The sequence below is a fragment of the Oenanthe melanoleuca genome, chromosome 3 (assembly GCF_029582105.1).
Source record: "Oenanthe melanoleuca isolate GR-GAL-2019-014 chromosome 3, OMel1.0, whole genome shotgun sequence".
Classification (NCBI taxonomy): Eukaryota; Metazoa; Chordata; class Aves; order Passeriformes; family Muscicapidae; genus Oenanthe; species Oenanthe melanoleuca.
The window spans coordinates 84,712,325-84,731,976 of NC_079336.1; the positions used below are offsets into that span (position 1 = coordinate 84,712,325).

General features: G+C 36.9%; 1 protein-coding gene across 6 annotated transcripts in view; it reads right to left on the bottom strand.

The window, feature by feature from the left end:
• Positions 1–1,356: 1,356 nt before the first annotated feature.
• The window catches only part of PLEKHH2 (pleckstrin homology, MyTH4 and FERM domain containing H2), a 54,863-nt gene continuing 36,567 nt past the window's right edge, over positions 1,357–19,652 (bottom strand). For all 6 annotated transcript variants that reach the window (XM_056488918.1, XM_056488916.1, XM_056488922.1 and 3 more), the window contains 11 exons: positions 18,057–18,236; positions 15,978–16,075; positions 15,340–15,517; positions 13,549–13,704; positions 12,074–12,171; positions 11,558–11,699; positions 10,680–10,825; positions 9,017–9,146; positions 8,065–8,151; positions 6,242–6,379; positions 1,357–5,073 (listed from right to left, as the gene is read on the bottom strand). In XM_056488918.1, coding sequence (XP_056344893.1) covers positions 4,891–5,073; positions 6,242–6,379; positions 8,065–8,151; positions 9,017–9,146; positions 10,680–10,825; positions 11,558–11,699; positions 12,074–12,171; positions 13,549–13,704; positions 15,340–15,517; positions 15,978–16,075; positions 18,057–18,236 — 1,536 coding nt within the window. In that variant the 3' untranslated portion in view covers positions 1,357–4,890. The remainder of the gene's footprint in view (positions 5,074–6,241; positions 6,380–8,064; positions 8,152–9,016; positions 9,147–10,679; positions 10,826–11,557; positions 11,700–12,073; positions 12,172–13,548; positions 13,705–15,339; positions 15,518–15,977; positions 16,076–18,056; positions 18,237–19,652) is intronic.

The following is a 19,652-nucleotide window of genomic DNA, read 5'->3' on the forward strand; positions in this document are numbered from 1 at the left end:
CCAGGTGACCACTGTGGTCCTTTCCAGTCTGACCCAGTCTGTGATTCTATGCCTTTGTAGTTACACAGTAAGACGCTGTAAGAAACAGGGTCTGGATTATTTCAAATAAGATGATCAAAAATCAAGTAAAAAATGCTGGACTTGGATTAGAAAGTAGGATTTAAAGGTTGCAGTAAAACAGCAGGATGACCATAAGTATGAAAGAGGGGCATAGGGTGTAGGTGAAACCAACAAGTCTAAAGTGTCCTACATCAGAGAAGTGACCCAAAATCCAGGACAATTACAGCTCTCTTCTGTAGCTGAGGAGCTGCTTTGTTATCTTGAGAGAGTGGAGACAGAAAAACCTGACTAAAATCATTCTATTACCTGTTTGATCAAAGCCAAGAAAGCCTCATTCATAATGATTAACTCAAATTTCATTTTAACTGTTCCTTCTTCCTTACCCAAAGAAGGCTGATGTGTTCTTCCACTGACCCCAAGTAATGTTAATTCTATAGTAAGATTTTTTTTTTCTAAACTTAGCTCTAGCATAATCACTCAATTTCAGTCTCAGAAGCCTATATATGGCTCCTTTTGTCTGTTTTTAATTATTTTCATGTTTTTTACATGCATATTATCAGGAATTTGCTGACCTACTATGGAAACCATGGTCTTGCTAATTAAAATCCAGAAAGAAACTTAACTGTGTAGTGTTGTACAGTGCAGATCATCCTGATGTATAGTGCATTTTTTTCATCAATTTCAGTTCAACAGAACACTTCTGAGATCTTGGTATATATATGAAGCCAGTGCTGATCTGTAATCAGCATCTAGAGGTAGTAAAATCCCTGCTCTTGCTCTGCCAAAGAGAACAAAACTATTGTAGGAATTGCTCCTGGCACTATGACCTATGCAGGTATTACTGTAACAACAAGGGTATAAAAACCAAGCTATTTTTACAGTGATTTACTCACTGTCAGAGATGGAAAATCTGCAAGATGTTGTAATACAGATCTGAGCACAGTAAAAGGTAGTAAACCCAATCTGGAATTTAAATTGAAGCTTTTAGTATTTTATGTTTCAACTTTCTCTGTTTCTTTTGCCCTTATAAACTGTTAAAAAAAACCAAAACAAACAACACACACACACAAATTTTTTTTTCCCCTAAGTCATTATTACTGAGTTACTTATCATCTTAGTTAAAATTAACTCAGACTAATGGATTGCACTAAGCTGTATGGACTATTAAAACTCTACCTAAAGCTTTAAGCAATGCATTCCTTTATGCAAGAATGATTCTTCTTCCTTCAGGAACCATTAAAACCTATGAAAACTGGTAGTCTAGCAAGGAACTCCAGCACCAAATACCTACTAGCCTTTTTTCATAGGGAAACATGTGCTTTTATTTCAAATTTAAACAAAATTAAATATAAAATAACAAAACCCATTAATTTTATGGTTTGTATTAAAACATTAAAGCTTTATCCTTTGCCTGGTGTGCTAGAGGAGTAAATGGGTCTTGCTTGTTCTGGAAAACAGCTATTCTTTTGCTAATACTGCTGCTCAAAAATTGACAAGGCAAAGTGAAGTTCAAGTAATATATTAATTTACATTGCATTCCAAATAGTCTTTTCAAAACAATGTGATTGTTTATACAGACATTTACCAGTGATTTTTCAGTCATTGTCAAGCTCAGATTCATTGATCATTTACATGGATTGTTGATTCTGACCACTAACTCAGAACAAGCACGAAAGGTATTCTGAAGTTCATGGTAGAAGGTGAAGTCTCCTTGCATGTGCTAACATATTAATCCCATCCTGCCAATATTTTTACAACCTAGGTTCTGCAAGCTTTGAGCATGAGAATTTTTCCAGCAACAGTCCCAGAAGCTGCTGCTCATCTGACAGCTCCCACAGTATCATCACTGCTGAGGTGAGAAAGGTCATGTTCCTACCTGGGCTTTAGTCATGGGTTAGGTAGCACAGTATGAGTTTCTTTGATGGATGACTTAAGGTTAAGACTGAGATGTGATCAGTCATGAGGCTTGGGCTGGTGGGGAAGGCAGAACAGATTATCTGCTTGGACTGTGAAATTTTCAGCCTTGCTGTCTTTGCATTGTGTGGTATTCTTTAAGTAGCTCTGGAGCTTGGTTACCGTGGAGCAAGGCCCTGAGATATGCAGAGCTGTGTTTGGAAGTGTGCTTCCATGTGAAAGAGACTCCACTTGCTGACCCTGTTACCTTGAAGGGAAGTGTCTGCTGAGGTTACTTTCACTGCAGAAACCTCACTCACTCTTGCTAATCACTCTGGAAGCAGCTCCATTGTTTAACACAGTGTTGTCACGGTAACTGTGAGTGTGTTTATTTCATAAAGTAACACAGCATTTCTGGTCATGTGGCTGTGTGGGATTAATGGTGACCTATAATGAGCAGTAGTAAGTCTGGAAAGTCATGCCAAAAAAAGGGAACTAATGCATGAATTGCTTCTGATTACAATGATGTAATGTAGGGACATACTGCAGCAGCAAGAGCTCAACAAAAAAAAGCAAAGCAGTGTCTAGATTTCCTACACAAAGGCAGGCAGGAAGGTCATACTCTGCTTCATAGACTGCACAGGGCTTTATAGAACAACTGTTTGTAATGTTGTTAATGAAATCTCCAAATGTGCACATCAGCTGTTTGCATTGTTTATCATGTCTCAAAATTCAACAAAGATTTTAAAAATTACATTAACAAGCTCACTAGCAAAATGCTCCAGTTTTTGCATTCTAAGAATGGAAGGTGATCTGCCACATTATTTGAAACTGGACAATTAGGAAAAACTACGGGTATTCCAGGTTATCATAATTTCATGATTACAAGAAGACCTTTGTGTTTGTAAATTGAAGTTTTTAATCATATTTGAGAAGCTTTATATACTGTGACCTAACTGATGCAGTAACATGTTTGCATTTGAAAACACCCTTCCCCCCTCAAATCTGAAACTTAATTATTTTGCTGATCGCAAAGGGGTGTTAATTCCTAAATGATATTCACCATGGGATCTGTATCACTATGGGTGCAACACAAGAAGTAATGTCATTGGTCTCTTGTAGCTGCCAAAATGCTTCCCTGGATGATGGCAGGGGACTGGCTGCCTAGGAGGAGGCAAAACCTCCTGCTGCTGGCCCTGCCTCATGGAAAGAGAAGGGTTCAGTGCCCCAGTCACCACCAAGGAGTGGAAATTACCAGGAAGCTCTTTCCACCTTGCAAAAGGGAAAGATCTGGGTTTGGTACGTGTGTTGTTTGGTTGTAATTTTCAAAAGGAAGCATTGCCCCATTGAACCATTCATCAAATGGTGCTTGAGTCCTGTGGACCTCAGTAGCCATGGCAAGACTTTGAGAGCTTTCCAAAGAAAGCCATCTGCCTTTCCCCTTTTTAAGACCATGTTCTCTTCATGGCCTGTATCTCCTTTCCAATCTATTTCAACTCTTTAGGATGATACTCCGTACTCTTAATAGGGGGCTAAAAGCTTAAAATACTTTTTCTCTCAGTATGAGCATTTGAAATGTTTAAAGAACATAACCCAGAGATTTTTTGTTCTGAAATCACTTCAGTTTTAAGTAATAATCAAAGAAAAGCCAATGAGGACTGGCTGTAAGGTATTAATGATCTGTGATCATTAACATGAGCTGAACTGGATACTATAAAATGTCCATGAATCAGTGATTTGTTTGAGTACCTTCTTCATGGTTGTACCTGAATTATCTATTAGGAGTACGGTGCTGATCTTTTTCAGAGCTGCAGAAGTTGTTTATTTGCATTGAAACAAAAAGAAAAGCAATGGACATAATTTCTATACATTTGACCTATGTAGCACTGAGGCTTGCACCTGAAAAAAGGCAACTGGAAAGTGCTCCTAGGTCAAGCAGTGCAGATGCAGCATGTCTTCAGTGTGTAAGAACATTATATTAGTATTATAATAAGAAATGTATAGATACAAATTAAAAAAAAGAAGAAAATATTATTCTGACTCAATTTATATACATTATACACATTGTACATGATCTCCAAGTTTACTCACAACATATCAGTAAATTGTGTTCTGTGTTGCTCTTGTGTTCTGAATTCTGAGTCATTCTTGCCATCTGTATTATATTATTATTCTGGATTAAAAGAGAAATTAGGTAGAGGGTCTTGTTTAACAAAACTGTACTAAATACAGTACCTATCCAATTTAGATTTTTTTCAAAAGGTTGGAGCAGAGGAAGTTTATTTAGAAATTTACCAGACCAAGACTGAAGATTTGCCAAGTAAAACAGCTGTATAACAAAGGCTAGAGTGTATCATGAGAACGTTCTTTAAATTTGTAATAGTTACATGATGTGCTTATGTGTTTGGGTTTTTTCAAAGGAGAAACAATTATACACAATTTGTTCTTTTTAGTCCCATGATACTTGTATTGCAAACAGGGATGGTGCTGGAAGTGGAAAGTATTTTGTATTTGACTGCTTTTCTAAACAGAAATTCGTTTTCAAAATAAAAGTTATACAACTGGTCTAATTTTGAAAAACAGAGATGAAGAGTTGAAGACAGTTTGGTCCCTGAGTCTATAACTGTAAAACTAGAAAATCTATACAGTTGTTTCCGATGACACCTTTCTCCATCACTATAAACAGATGTATTTTTTTCTGAGCTGTAGGCACAAGCAAGCCCTAGTAAATCATAACCCTTAAAATGACTCATCATCTTTCCAGTTCGGGCCAGAGGTTTAATTAAGAGTTACTTCTATTATATGCAACTGAATTAATGTAAACCTGTCCACCTTCCTTTTGTTTATGGAGCTGCTTATGCATCCTGTACATCAGAAGGTTTTCAGTCCAGTTTAGAAACCCTCTACAAGGATGCATTATCATGATACATAATCCTTTCATAACAAAGTGGGACATTTAGTTGGTCTGTTGATTGCAAGAAGTGGCTGGCTCCCCATTTCCTTGAGTTTCTGTCCACTCTGAGGAGCCAGTAATGCTGGAGCAGAGAGGTGATGAGCAGCTCCTTTCAGCTGATGGAAGTTGTTAATGTAGCTGGCAATCAGTAGAGTGATCTCAAGAATCTATAACAGGAACATACAAAACTCTTTGAAAAATACAGTGATGTGTTTTGACTGCTGACAAAATAGCTAACTTTTTAGCAAGTGACAATCACCATCAACTGGATAAGTACTTGTACTTTAACAAATTAATGATGGGGGGAGAGGAGATAACTAATAAAGCTTTTTTTTACTGCTCCTTGCAATTAATGTAATGTTATTCCCATCAGGACGTATCAAAGATACTTTCTCTTCCACAGTCTTAAATGATTCAGAGATGACTTTAATTTTAAAGAGATGTTGAAGTCCAAAAGATGATGCTCTGAGAAATTTGGCCAAGATGCAGGGCAGATGAAGGGAATAAAGACTTCAGGGTAGTTTTTACTATATTTTCTCTTTGTGATCCTATACTGGACAGCTTGCCCAGAGAAGCTGTGCATGCCCCATCCCTGGAAGTGTTCCAGGTCAGCTTGGCTGGGGCTCTGAGGAACCTGGTTTAGTGGAAGGTGTCTTTGCCCAGGGCAGGGGGGTCAGAGCTAGGTGATTTTAAGGTCCTTTCCAACCCAAACCATTCTGTGATTCTGTAAGGGCACAATCTGAGAGAAACTTCAACATGTTTTTTTTACTATGCTTGTATGAAGAATCCTGTTTTGAACCAAATTTATATGTGGAATTCTGTATTATTTCATAAATTTGTTCAAACTAACAATAACACTTTTGGTTGGTTGCTTGTTTTCTTTGTTTGTTTTTGGGTTTTTTTATTTTTTTTTTACTGAAAGGAAAATTATCCTAGGATTTTTAAGAAGTGGCTGATCTTTCAGATGTTGTATTCTACAATTTCACTGTAGATCCCAAATGTACTTTTTGAAAAAATTATCTCTGGTGCTGATTAGGCAAACAGACTAAGTTTTAGGTACTGCATTTAATTTCTGTCCTTATCAGCCTTCTTTGTCCTTCTGTGAAAAATCTGGAATGGTACAGACAGGGACATGAAAAGAACAGGAACACATCAGTTCACAGTTAGCCTTAACATTGCTGATTATTTGCTCTCTAAAATCATCTGGCAAAAGTCAGTTATCTGAGCAGGCTGGGATTACAAAAGGTGTTTCATCTTTCACATCTGTTAGGGATTACCCACTAGAGAGAGCACAAAAAGCAGATGATGGGAAACTGGTTCAGGTAAAATACCAACCTTTGGTTTTGTCATGGCAAAAAGGTGTTTTTCAGTTGATCTGTCCTTTGTCTGAGCGTTGTTAACAACCAGCATAAAATCATCTTGATAGCCTCCGAAAGTCATCAGGCTCTTATATGTGTATGTAACTGTCAATCGCTGAAGAAAGGAAACCCCCAGAACAAAACACAGAGCTATTAGGCAGGACAATGCAGGAAAAACAGATTATGACAAATTCTTATTTTAAAAACACAATTACACATATATTTTTCAATGGAGGTAGCTTCTTGTGAATCTTGAAATTAACTGTGAATTTTGGGATAGGTTCATTTAGACCTTCTTGATGAGGAATTTTCATTGTAGATGATAACTCTTCTAAGTTTGACCTCTGTTTCTATTCCAAATTAATTAGATAGAAGATATAAGAAGATTTCAACTCAAGTGTGTAATTCCATTTACCCAAATCTTGACTGACTTTGAGAGAAGTTAATCTTACTAATTCCATTTGAAATTGAAGCAGTGTCTAAATAAATTAAATGGCAGAGTATAAGACATCTGAAGGAATTTAACTCCAGGTATTCTTTTTGCGCAGTGATGTGTTTTGCAAACACACTAATTAAATTCTGTTCTCTTTTTTTCACATCTCTGAAGAAACATAAATGCTCTTCAAGGCTCCTCAGCTTTTCATCCCTTGATTCTTACTGTTCTGTGTTTAACACCCACAATAGTGGCCTTTGAGTTAAGATCAGCATTTAATTTATTGTTACACCTCATATTAATTTGCTGCAGATGTTTGCATTTAAAATTCATCATCAGACAACATTTTTACAATAACTGACTTAGTGTCCTTCCTCAGTAAACCTCTTTGAAATAGTATTATCTCTACCCCTTGCAGCATCGTTTCTAATAGTCCTGATCTTTCCTACAGAAAATCCCAATGTTCTCTGGAAGCTGAGCATTCCTTGAATGTTAAGTAAGGGCTGCCAATACTTAACTTGGCAATGCCCTACAGAAATGCCGTAGCTCCAGGAGCAGTGCTGTAGAGCTCTCTGCAGTCAGATGCAAGTACGCTTTTCTTGTTCCCTGAGAGCTGCTGTTTGCTCTCCTCATGCTTTGTTTTATTATTTCTGTAACTGCAAAGAAATGTAATGAAAAGGCCCATATCAGCACAATTATAAAGCTGAGATTTTAATTTTCTGATATTCAACATTAGCACTTGCTAATAGCAGCATGCCATTCTTTTTCTTTGCAGGATATAAATGAAAGCAGGGATCTTCTCAGGCATTGCTTTTTACACTGATTACAAGTCTTTTTCTCTGAAAACTTGTATTGCAAATCAAAGAAAAATCTGAGCCTAAAATGACATAATTAAATAACACTGGGTTATATTACCTACTATTAAACAAAAATAATACAATGAAAATAACAATCTTTTAAAGTAACTGCTCTTTGCAGAGTGTATGTATTATGAATAATACTGGAAAATTAAGTCTCCAGGAAAAGAAAATTGATGTTATTGTAATAACATTACAATAACTATGGATTTCCTGACATCTGAATGATTAAAACATTGACATTTCATTAAATGATATAAAAACTGTATCTGATAAACAAAAATAAATTCTGTGCAAAGAATTCATTACTTACTTCTATTATTAGTGCTACTTGTAATGATGATAACATTAAAGCATTTTAAAAGGAATGAATTTTTGCTTTAAGAGAAGGACTACATAACTTAGCATGGAAAGCTAATGCCATCTTTTAGATAGCATGATGGTGAATCTCTCCATATAATTAGTACTAAAATCTATCTTGACCAAATTTAAAATAGCAATTTCACTTACCATGGAGCTGTAATCCAGGATGCTTATGCCATCTTCATGAACAGCAAACCATATGAAGGACTTCTCAACTGAGGTTGTTGCTAGAGGCTACGAAGAGAAATGCTCTTTAGTTACTACTTCAAAATGGGGCAATATGTAAATAATTATCAATTCTCAACTACTATAGACCTCTCTCCATCCACAGTTCCCAATTCAGTTCCCTCTCAGAGTAAATTTCAGTAAAGGAACTGAAATACTTGCCCAGAGCCATGTAGGTGGCCCGTGGCAGAACAATGAACTCAAACTAATACACTTGAAACCTACCCTGGTGCTTAGTCCAATAAAATATATAGTCTCATTAATAAACTAGTCAGGTGTCTTACAGTTTGTCTACTAGCTCATATATCCAAATACACAAAGAACAGAGTGCTGACAAGCAATTATATATATATGTATTTACACACACACACACACACACACGGTTTGCCTATTAAAACTGAAGGCATGAGGTGACTCTTCTGTTTAACAGAGCTGTTATTTGAATCAAGAGAATTAAGATACCTGTGGCTTAGAGAAATTGAGAGGCCAGGATAGAAGGGAGTGCTCTAAATACCCTTAACCACATTTAGTGCTTCTGCAAGGTTCAGCTTCCACAGCCATTTAATGACACCTTTTCAATGTTCTATTAGTTATCAGGTAAAAAGAGTCTAAACTAAAAGGTTATCTCAAACTAAGATGTAAGGAAATGGAAATACAGATTGATAATGTAAAGCAGTAAGTGTATTGGAAAGTTACTATTATGATACACTTAGTACTATGGCTATTATATTTCACTAGTGTATGACTTAAAAAGTAATTTGACAGAAGATTCAATCAGCTTGATGTATACACAGTTATTTTCAACAAAAATGTACTAATATTTGCAAATTATATTTCTACTTAAGCCCCAGTCAAACTCATCAAAATGTCTCACTTTTGCTGCAAACAGTTTAGCCCCAAAGAAAGGCCATTTCCTGGCCACGGTGAGATAAATGCGCACGCAGTCTGCGGCACTGTGCCCACGGAGAGCCATCCATCTTGTCGACAGGCGCTGGCAAAGCTGTCTGTTGAAATGGAGGATGGATTTTACTTACTGAAGGAAATTCCAATGCTTGCCCACAGCAAGTTTAATGAGCAACAAAAGAATCCATTTCTTAAAATGGTAATTTCAGTTAATACAAGGACTATCACTGATACAGTATTAAATAAATCCAAAATGTCATTTAATATTTTAATGCATATGAAAATTATGAAGTATCTTCTAATTTCTGAAACATTATGATTAAATATTGATGTAGCAGTCGCAGCATAAAGGCAGAAAGTCTGGGGCAGCTTTTAACCTGTCTCTACAGAGAATCAATGTACCTTTATCAGTACTCAACAGCTATGTCAGCTGTCATTCCAAAAATCCATCAGCTTAGCACATATCTTTACCTGTGGCTTAGCACTACTCCCTTTTAATGTGTCTGGGCACTGCTACCCAAAAGGCTGCTCCTGATGCACAGTGTGTTCACTCTGGGCCTTTTTTTCTGGCTCCTTTTGTGAAATTTGTGGCTCCCTGGCGAGTTGGCTCAATACTGTGGAAAAACTAATTTTCAAAAAAACCCCAGCTCAGAATATCTTTCTAGGACACTGACCTGCAGGGATGACTTAGCCAGCAGTCATAAGGTTTTTAGATGTAGCTCAAGAAAAAGGAGGGCTAATGTGTAGTAGAGGGAGATCCAGCACTTAAAGCTTTGGTCTTACTGTTTGTGAAGTCAAACTGCACCCTTAGCAAAAAAGTTCAGGCAATAGGGCAGGTACAGTGATTCTTCCCATGCCACAGATCTCCAGCTCTGCCAACTGGTAGTGTAGGACTACTTGAACAGTTCAACAGGGGTTTCACTTTTCCTTAATGAGTTAATCTAATTGGAGACCTTTCATAATTTGTTCTTTGAAGTTAATTGTGTAACTTGGGGCATTCTAATGCCTCATTGTCTTCTGAGTATTGTAATAATGTTACTATGTGCATATAATAATAGCTTTAAATTTTCTCAACCTGAACATTTTCTGTACTGAAGAACATTTCTATGATGTTTACTGGATTTCAGAATCGCTGTATCACTGACTTTGGATAATTTATTACACTGTTCCTGTCGTTTTCATGTCAGCAGGTGTTGATTTAAATGGCTTGCAGATTATTAATTTTAAATAAAGTGATACCTTACTAGTAAGTCCACTAAGTTACACATTGCCAATTTGACTGGCTGCCTGAGACTGCACACTAGAATAACAAACAGATCCTGTCCTCATGTAACTCGTTAGTCTGTGCACAGACAGATTTAGTTTGGATTTGCTGAATAAGAAAAATAAGAATTTCAAAATCCCTGGGTTTTGTAACACTGTGTAGTAACTGTTACAGCTTTTGCTGGAATGTGTTATTTGTTCAGATTAGAAAATGCAGAGGAAATTGATTCTTTAGATTAGTGAGAAAATGAATTTCAAACACAGGTTTAGGCAAATATAGCCCAACAGTACATTATTCCTAATGACAATTTAAAGCTTCCTTGTTTCACTGCTAGATCTTTAAAGAATATGAATCAAAAAACTCATCCCACCTTAACTGTTCCTCTGAACAACCTTGCTTGTATCTCTTAGGGTAGAATCTCTCCAAAACTTGCTTTAGTGTTTGGTTGGACTTGGACTGGGAAGTGACTTGCCCTGCTGGAGTTGAAAAAGGCCGTTCAAAATCTCCAATCTCTACCTAAGGGGAAGTCCATGAAGAAAGTTTTTTTTGTTACTCCAGAGTAATTTTCTAGCTGGATATTATGAACTACACTTTGATATGTTTTACCAAGTATAAAAGAAAACCTATTTGTAAATAATGTATACTTTTCAATGATAAAAAAGTCACACTAATGATTTTCTTATTTTCTATCTACCATGGAAAAAAGTTAAATACCAAATACAAATTCTACAGACATATTACTTCTGCTCTTAGATTGCTAAATCTCCAGCAGACACCAATCAGTTTACATTTATTGAATAATAACATCAAATAACTTTCTCAAAACCCTTCATTTGAGCTTTTAATTTTTTAAAAATAAAACATCAAGACTATGTCTAGTAAAGGAGTCTTAGACTTTCATTGAAGAGCTGTTACTTTGGAAAATTAACTTGCAGAAATCATGGAAGGAATAATGAAAAAAGAAATGGTACACGATTATATGATATTTAATGCCAATGGGCCTTGCTGTATTAAGAGGGGAAAAGCATATTTTAGCCACACTGGTGCCAGCAGCAGTGAATGCTGTAAAGCATTTCTACTCCAGTCCAGAACTCAACTTACTGCCTTACTCAAAGATTCCAGCCCAGTCTGGTATTTACTCATATGTAAAAGGTGGAGGTCAATTGAGTGTCAAGCAATCCTGGATCAGTTTGTTTAAGCTTTTCTCCTGAAAAGCTGCCGTGTGAGTTATTCATGCATAAAGATTACCTGAGCTAAAAGGGCTGTCAATTCCATTGCTAATTCTTTGTTTACAGGGAAAAGTCCATTGACTATTTGATCATTTGTCTGATACACTAGCAGCAGCTTCTCTCTGTCTGTCTCCCCATGAACTTGAACTGAAAAATAAAGCCTACAGAAAAGACAGAAAGTTATTAAATAAACAAGATACGAAAATACATTAGCCCTGAGGATTAGCAGTATCTGCTCTGAATGTGACATGTTTATGTCATTGTCAAAACACGTTAGCAGAGCAACACTTGTGCTTGAACCAGGGGGTAAATATTTAATGTCAGTCTTCTGACTTCACTGGGGTTTTTGGAGCCCTGCTCACCTCTTAAGAACTAAAAAAAAGTAACTACATTTAAAAATATATTCTCCAGTTACACCCATTTACTATTTTTATTACAAGCTTCAAGTCAGCCAGTGTTTCTCAGATGAATAAACTGCAGAAACTGAAAAACAAATCCTGGGACAAGGCAGAGATATTACACTTGCTAAACAAACCTGTTTTTGTAAGTAAGGCGGACAGTCCTTGTGCCTTCACATTTCCCAGGGTGTTGTTCTTTGGAGGCTTGCTCCCATTTTGAAATAATGTCACAGATCTAGAAGAAAAGCAATACAAAACTGATTTGGCATGTCTTCCTATTTGAAAACACCTCTGAACAGCAACTTATTTTAATGTCCTCTACCTATCATCTATTAGAAACATACACAGCTTGAATTTTTAAACTCGCTGAAGTACAACATTACTTGCATTTCTTAGTCAAAGTGTTTAGTAATTAACATTTTTGGTTTTTGTTTATCCTGAAACACATGCACTGCCTTTGGAAGCAAACCATAACATGGAAAGGCCAGGTACTTGATTTAGCAGCTGCCAATGAATCTGTAATAATACAGGGTGAGTTGTTATATAATTAATCAAATGCCTTTGGTCTCTGCCGTCTCCTTCTGCTGCGTGCCCAGATTTTTCAGGTCCTTTCTAGTACGTGCTATAAAGCTGGCATGAAGTTTGTTATAAAGTGCACCAAAAGCGGTTCACAACAAGTTGTGTAGGTGGGCAGATGGGGAGGAGGTGGAACAGATTCTAGGAGCCCAGCTGGGCTTCATGTTACCACTCCTTCATAAAAGAGCCTACCTGGAAGAAATAATACGAGTCGTTTTTAAAGTTACAATTACCTAGTAAATAAGTACATATATTATAAATTTTGCTTTCCATGTGGTAATTTTTCTGATCATGGTTACACCACTTGTTTATCACTAAGGCTAGATTGTACCACACTTTTAAACTCAAAAGTGCAGCTCTGAACATTGGCCAAAGGGTCCAAAAAGTTACTTGGTAGAAGTAAAAAAAAAAAAAAAAAAGATTCATTAGTTGCTAAAAGACTTGGAAAATATCTAATATTTTACTAAAGCACAGATTATCCTGAGTCTTGTCACTCTTAACTGCTAAGAATTTAATTCTAGGAAGAGAGGGAGCTAAAATTTAGAATTTAGTACAATGGCAAGCCAAAAATTGGAAATTTCTTAAGTTGAGCTCTGAAACTACTCTGTATTAGAGAAGGAACAATTTCTTTTTTTAATTTCCCAGGATCTCCACCCCCGTATCAATGACTTCTTGGACCTCACATGGTCATCTTCTGGAGCTAGATCAGAAATGTTGCCTGAAATCTCTAAAACCACATTTGATTCTAATTGCTCTTTAAAGAACTGTAACAGTTTACATTTTGTTTTTTAACACAGCTGTTACTTCTCTGAATAATATGTGTCTCTTGGAGAAAGCTTTTAACTATAGTTCACTGCATGAATTTCAGAAACTGAAAAAGTGATCTTTAAATAAAAAAAAATTCCTTTCACATTAAGAAACAAAGACAATTTTCAGCCTGAAAAATATTTTCCTTTACATTGTCTGAAGAGAGCTCTGCCAAATGGAGGTACTTTGTTTTTTTTATATGCACAACTCATTATAGGCGTTTGTTTACCTTGATGTTTCCTTGAAGACAGTGCTCTATATCCTTGCCAGAGGGATCATCTGAAAACAGTGCAAATCCTGACTGAGCTGGTTTCCTCATCCCTGTATCTTGGTTCAGAGTGTTCAGAAATTCCTCTACTGTGGTAGAGGCATCAAACCCAACAACCTAAAAAAGCAGCCAGAATGTATTTTGCTATCAAACTCATACCCGTTCCCCCCTTGAATATAAGATTTTGAAATATAATACCGCTAGACTAATGGTGGGACTATAAGACCCATTCCATCCATTACTGTCATTGGAAATTAAAATTTGCCATAAAGAGCCTGGAAAAGATTTCCACATGGAAAGTTAGTTTAGTGGAATTTGTTTCCTTGCACTTGCTACACTTGGAATTCTATTACAGAATTTATATGACAGTCTTGTATCTGAGCTTTTTGTGACAAATACCACTTGAAAAATGAAGATTATAATTTCCTGCATCTTCCAATATAGTGGAGAAGCAGATGAGATCAATTAATCATTTTCCATCGTGCAACTTTAGAGGGATATCAGGTGGCAGATCTACACTGGCAGAGCCAAAATAGTTTACAGATGTTGCTTTGTCACTATTACATAGGTCATTAATATACAGAACCTTCTAAATTTTACTTCCCCAAATATGAACTTCTGTCTGCTGTGACTGGTACTGAAGCATTTTAGCAAGAGATGGCAAATGGCTTCTTTACAGATATCAGTGGCAGATGTTCACTTAAATCTGTATTTGAGGGTGTTTCCCTGTACTTGACATGTTGAAAATGTTTTGGTAAAAAAAAGTCTTGCAAATGGATCATGAACTTTTGTTTGAACTTCTCAGTGGCTGACATTAAAATAAAATCTGACGAATCTTCAGAGATTAATACAAGAGTTTTTAATACCACTATAATTGTTATGTGCTGATACCACTGAAGTAATTTATGTATTTAATTACAATTTTCTTAGCCCTTGGAACTATACAGTTTTGGCCAGTAAATAACTAAGGAGCAGTTACTTCTTTTCTTCTCCAAATTTTAATTTTGAAACCCTTTAGGATGATTTAAAGGGTGTTGGTTTTTTCCTGTTTTACTGGGCAAGCAGTAAGCAATTAAGAAATTTAGAGGTGAAAAAATGCAGAGTTCTTCTGTGACCTGAAATGAAAAAATTGTTTGATATAGCTTTGATTTTGATATAAAAAGTTGCTTTCTATCTAGTAATACTATGAATTGTTAAAACTCTTCTCAGCCATCTCTCACAGCTGGAAACACAAACCAGGATGTGAAGCAGCATGCTCGGAAGCCCATGGAGTTTGGTTTCCTACAGGCTTTGACTAATGACATCCCCAAAGAGTTAAGACTGGAGCCATGTTTGTTCTGTAACAAATATGGTTATCCTTCAGGACTGATAATGGGAGTTACAGCTGTGCTTCCAGGCCTTCACTGAGATATTTAACTTCCAAGATGTCTGATGAAAGGAAGTGGAATTTAATGCCTTTCCTTTTCCTTCAGTCTAATTCATTCATCTGGTGGTCAGGTTAAATAAGAAACAGAGTTTTGGCAGTTCCCACTCTTACAAGGTTTTACTTTTTTCTTTTCAAGACTTTCCCCCAAACATTTACTCTTAGTTGATCAGATCACAAGTACTTTTTGCCTGCCATTGCTGGTGCTGGCACAGGATGAAACTTGAGCCATGTTTGCCTTACAGTTCTCTTTTTTATGTACTCCTCTGTGTATATGCTGACAGCAGGGGGTTGGGAGAGCTCAGATTTCGTGGCCTGCATGACATTACCTGATATATGCCATTCATGAAATGAACTGGAATACTGAAAGGCAGGGAGTGGTGGTAGGGATTTCTCAGGAGAGTGGAAAGGATTTCCATTCTGGAAGGTCTGGCTTCTCGGTCTCCATTCTGCTGGGTACGTTCCACACAGCGCTGGCAATATATAGCGTATTTCCCAAATTCAGTCCTGTGGCAAAAAGAGGAATAAGGCAATTCCTGGGGACTGGCTGAAAGGATAGTAAATTGTGAGTGAATATTTCTGGAGAGGCCAGATGGGAGGAGCACTCAGATTTCACTCTCTGAGATTTCCAACACATTTTTTTGCATGTGGAATTAGAAAGAGAATTAGTCTACTGAGAGCAGCAGAATTGAGCCAAAGATGAACATGGCTAAGGCTGTGTTGTGTAACTGCCATATTTTGGTTTTCATGGTTTTGCAACATACAGTCGGAGTATGCACTCCAAAATATTATTCTTTTTTAAACATAACTCTCCCAAGTGATGTACATGTACTATATTTTAGTAGCAATTCTACTCAAATTATTCTTAAAATATATGTCAAAAGATCTGATATATTACAGGAAAGACTGAAAACAAGGTACTTCAGAAAGACCAGTTGACTAGCTGGGTAATAATACTCAGGCACACCTGGAATCTGCATTCTTCTTTAAGTGAAGTTTAAGAAGCCAAAGGAATGGGTGCTGGGGCAGAAAGAGTCCAACGCAGAGGGCCAAAAGCTGCAAGCCCTGAACAAAAGGAATACATTCACTGTTTTAAACATCCTACAACATAAAACTTCCTGCTTTCGCTGCTGGCTAGCAGTGTAGCTTACTGTGCCAAGTTGAGGCTGCTGAAATAGGAATTAAAAAAAAAAGAACACAGAGAAAAAGCTGAGTAAATAAGCATATCACCTCATTGAAAGGCCCAATACTCTCTGTCTATTTACATGTGTACATCAAGTTTCTTTTGAGGCTGGAAATGGGAAAGCAACTGAGTTTGTACAGAAAGCAGTTAATACAAAGGAAAATAAATACTAAGGCTGCAAGGCCAAGCAGTATGAAATGAGGAGAAGCCTGTGCAATTTTAATTCAGCTCTCCTGTTACGCATATTATGAAGCAACACATGAGACATTTTTTCTCCTACTCAACTGTCAGTAACTGTTGAAAAAACCAATTATTTAATATTTTGGTATATTGTTGCTGCTCAGCATGTATCCATTGGTTTCACTTAATACAGAGTCCTCTTATTTACCCTGATATACACTTACTAACATTGCAACTACTTTTCTCACAATCAATATATCAATGCTTCACGCTGAGATTTAAAAAATGGTGTTTCTTCAACTTAATTTATCTGACTTGCCTGGTATTAAATAGAAATTTGACAGCACTGGCACAGATATTCCCTTTCATCAAATATCTGTACTTTGATGGAAGATAGCACTGGCTCTGTTGAAGGTATACACTGCAGAAAAAGCAAGGGTAAGAGACTACAGCAGGAATTTAGGACTTAAAAAACTTAGTGTAAGGCTGAAAACCTTTTACTGCATGTATTAACTCTTAAAAATTATTTCAGGGGTATAGCATAATAACAAATTATTTATCTGCATCAGAGGAAAGGCCTTGCCAATGGTAAGGAGAGTACCAAAGAAGGGTTAAAAGTAAGTTCCATCAGCCATACGTTGCTTCAGTGTGTGCTAACTGACATAAATGTACCATGTCTGTTAAAGCTTTGTGAATCTTTTAGCAATGCACACATTGAATCATAGAATGGAAGGAAGTTTAAAGATCATCTAGTTCAAAGCCCTGCATGGGCAGGGAAACCTTACACTAGACCCGGCTGCCCCGAGCTCAATTCAACTTGTCCTTGAAAACTTCCAGGGAGGGAGCACCCATGGCTTCTCTGGGCAACCTGTTCCAGTGCCTCTCCACACACTAGCCATCTCCCAGATACAGGCTGTTTCTAGGTAATGGGTATGGCTGCTGGTCATGTTCTACTTTCTGTAGCAAGAGAAAAAAATATCTATAACAGAAGCCTTGATGGTAACTTCTTTTCTCATTTTCTCATCCATCTCCTAGTTCTGTAGGCATTGCTCCATCGTTAGCATAATGTTCCAGTTCTCTTAATTCTATGCAAGCTCCAGGTATTGGCTTTCCTTTCAATTCCAGTTCATTTTGTATCTAGATAGCAGTGAATAGCTGGCAGTGACAAAGGGAAGAATTTCAAGTAAGTATTAAAAATGTAGTGTGCAGGGTGAATGCAGAAGCATGGCACACAAGAGGGGACATCTCTCAGAAGCCCTGGGACATCTCTCAGAAGCCCTGAGCCTTATCTGAGATTCCACCACAGCTTTACTTCACACTCATGATATTTAGTCATTTGCTATGTGGTTTAGCCCACCAAGCTTTCTGAGGCAGCATCTCTATTAGGAAAGAAGTAGTAAAAAAGAATTAGGTTTCAAACATTCTTACTTAACACTTGACTTGATGGCAGCCCATTTTATGTACGCCCTTTATGAACAGCATGGGCAGAGATATACTCTGTCATCATCTATACACATACTTTGTTGGAGGATAGCTTTGTTTCAGGAAAACACAGCAGCAGTGAATTGGATCGTAACTCAGCAGATGCTGCAGAAGAGCAAAGCCTATTTACCATCCTCAACACTCTGTGTAGTTCCTCCATTGCTGCCAAAATTAATACCATTAAAATAAATACTGGGTTACCTGTATTGGTCCTGCCTGGTTTTGTGGATGTCGACGTCTGGTCTGTTTAATAAGTTGGCAACAGATCTCATTTTGAAGTTCAGGATGTGTGAGGCAGATCTGCAAAGCACTTTGGGCCAAAGATACATGGTAATCAATGGCAGGAGAGTCAACTGCAGCATTTATAAACAACTGGCAGGTCTAGATGTAAAATAATAAGCAAGTGAGTTTACATACAAGGGAGCTTCAACAAATCTTTAAGATGTTCTATATATCAAAAATGTACTCTAATTGAAATCACCATTAGTAAGTTTACCAGTAGAATTAGAAAACCCTGCTAGTTCTGCAAAATGGGGTAACAAGGGCCAGAAAGGATGAAAATCTGTACAGAGACTTGAGATAAGATACCTCCTACAACCCTTGCTTTTCATTCTGTATCTAATGGAGTGAACTGTAACAGGAGTTGGAACAATTGTGGTGGTAGGCAAGTTTAAGAACATGCTGAACACAACTCACCCCTCTACAGGACTTGGAAATTCAATGTCTACAGCTCTCAGTGCCAGACAGTGTAAAATGCTTCTGTAAGTAGTGAGCAAAACATGGCAGCATATACACAGATAAAGAATCTGTAAGTCAGAGCCACTGATTTACATCTTGGCTTTCCATGGTGTTTTTACTGTAGGTTAAGTATGATCTTTCCTATAACCAGTACTGTCTTAGGAGAGATAGACTATAAGCACTTGTTGTGCTGTGTTAGAAGAAAGCACATGTATCATTAATTTCATTTACTGTATACAATAGTTGAATTTTTAAGGGATATAAGCAAAATACAAGAACTGGATGGAAGTGCAGTCTATTTCTAGCCTATGTTTATCACAAATTGGGTAACTGAAACATGACTTCATCTGCTTCTAAATAAATCCCCTGACTTCTAAGCTGATTTATATAAGGTTTCAATAAAGGTCATACAAGTAATCTCTTATTTATTTAATTTAGGCAAGTGTCTGATTTGAATTAGGTCTGAAAAATGATTTCCATGTAGATGTAAATTTGTTTTTTTCAAAGAAGTACATTTCCATGTAAATTTTCATGCTGCAGGACTGCAGAAAATAAAATGGATTTACTTCTTTGAAGTGCTTCAGACATCCAGAGAAACAAGCAGGAAAGTTTGCCTAGAAGTGGTCATGACTAAACATACAGTGCTTGTCTTGAAATCTTCTCTAGATCTGAACCATAATCAAAATTCTCCAGGTAGCTGATACTTCAGGGAATTCCTTCTCTAGATTTGTGTAAGTTTTGTGGAGAAAGTTAATTTATCCAACCTCCATGCCTTCCAATATGTAATTTATTTCACAACGTACAGACAAAGGAACAGCAAAATTTTATTTTGTCTCTGGAATAGACTTCATAGCATGGAAGCAGGTTAATGGCATTGCAGCATACTCCCTCTCAGATGCATCAACTACCTACCTGGCATTCAACTGGGAAAGCTGTAAGGCAGACAAAATTTCTAAAGAACCTAGCTGTGGCTCAGTGGTTATGAACCACTGTGTGTCTCCTAATCATATGACATTTTTACTACACTGGGACATATATATATATGTGTATTTTTAAAGA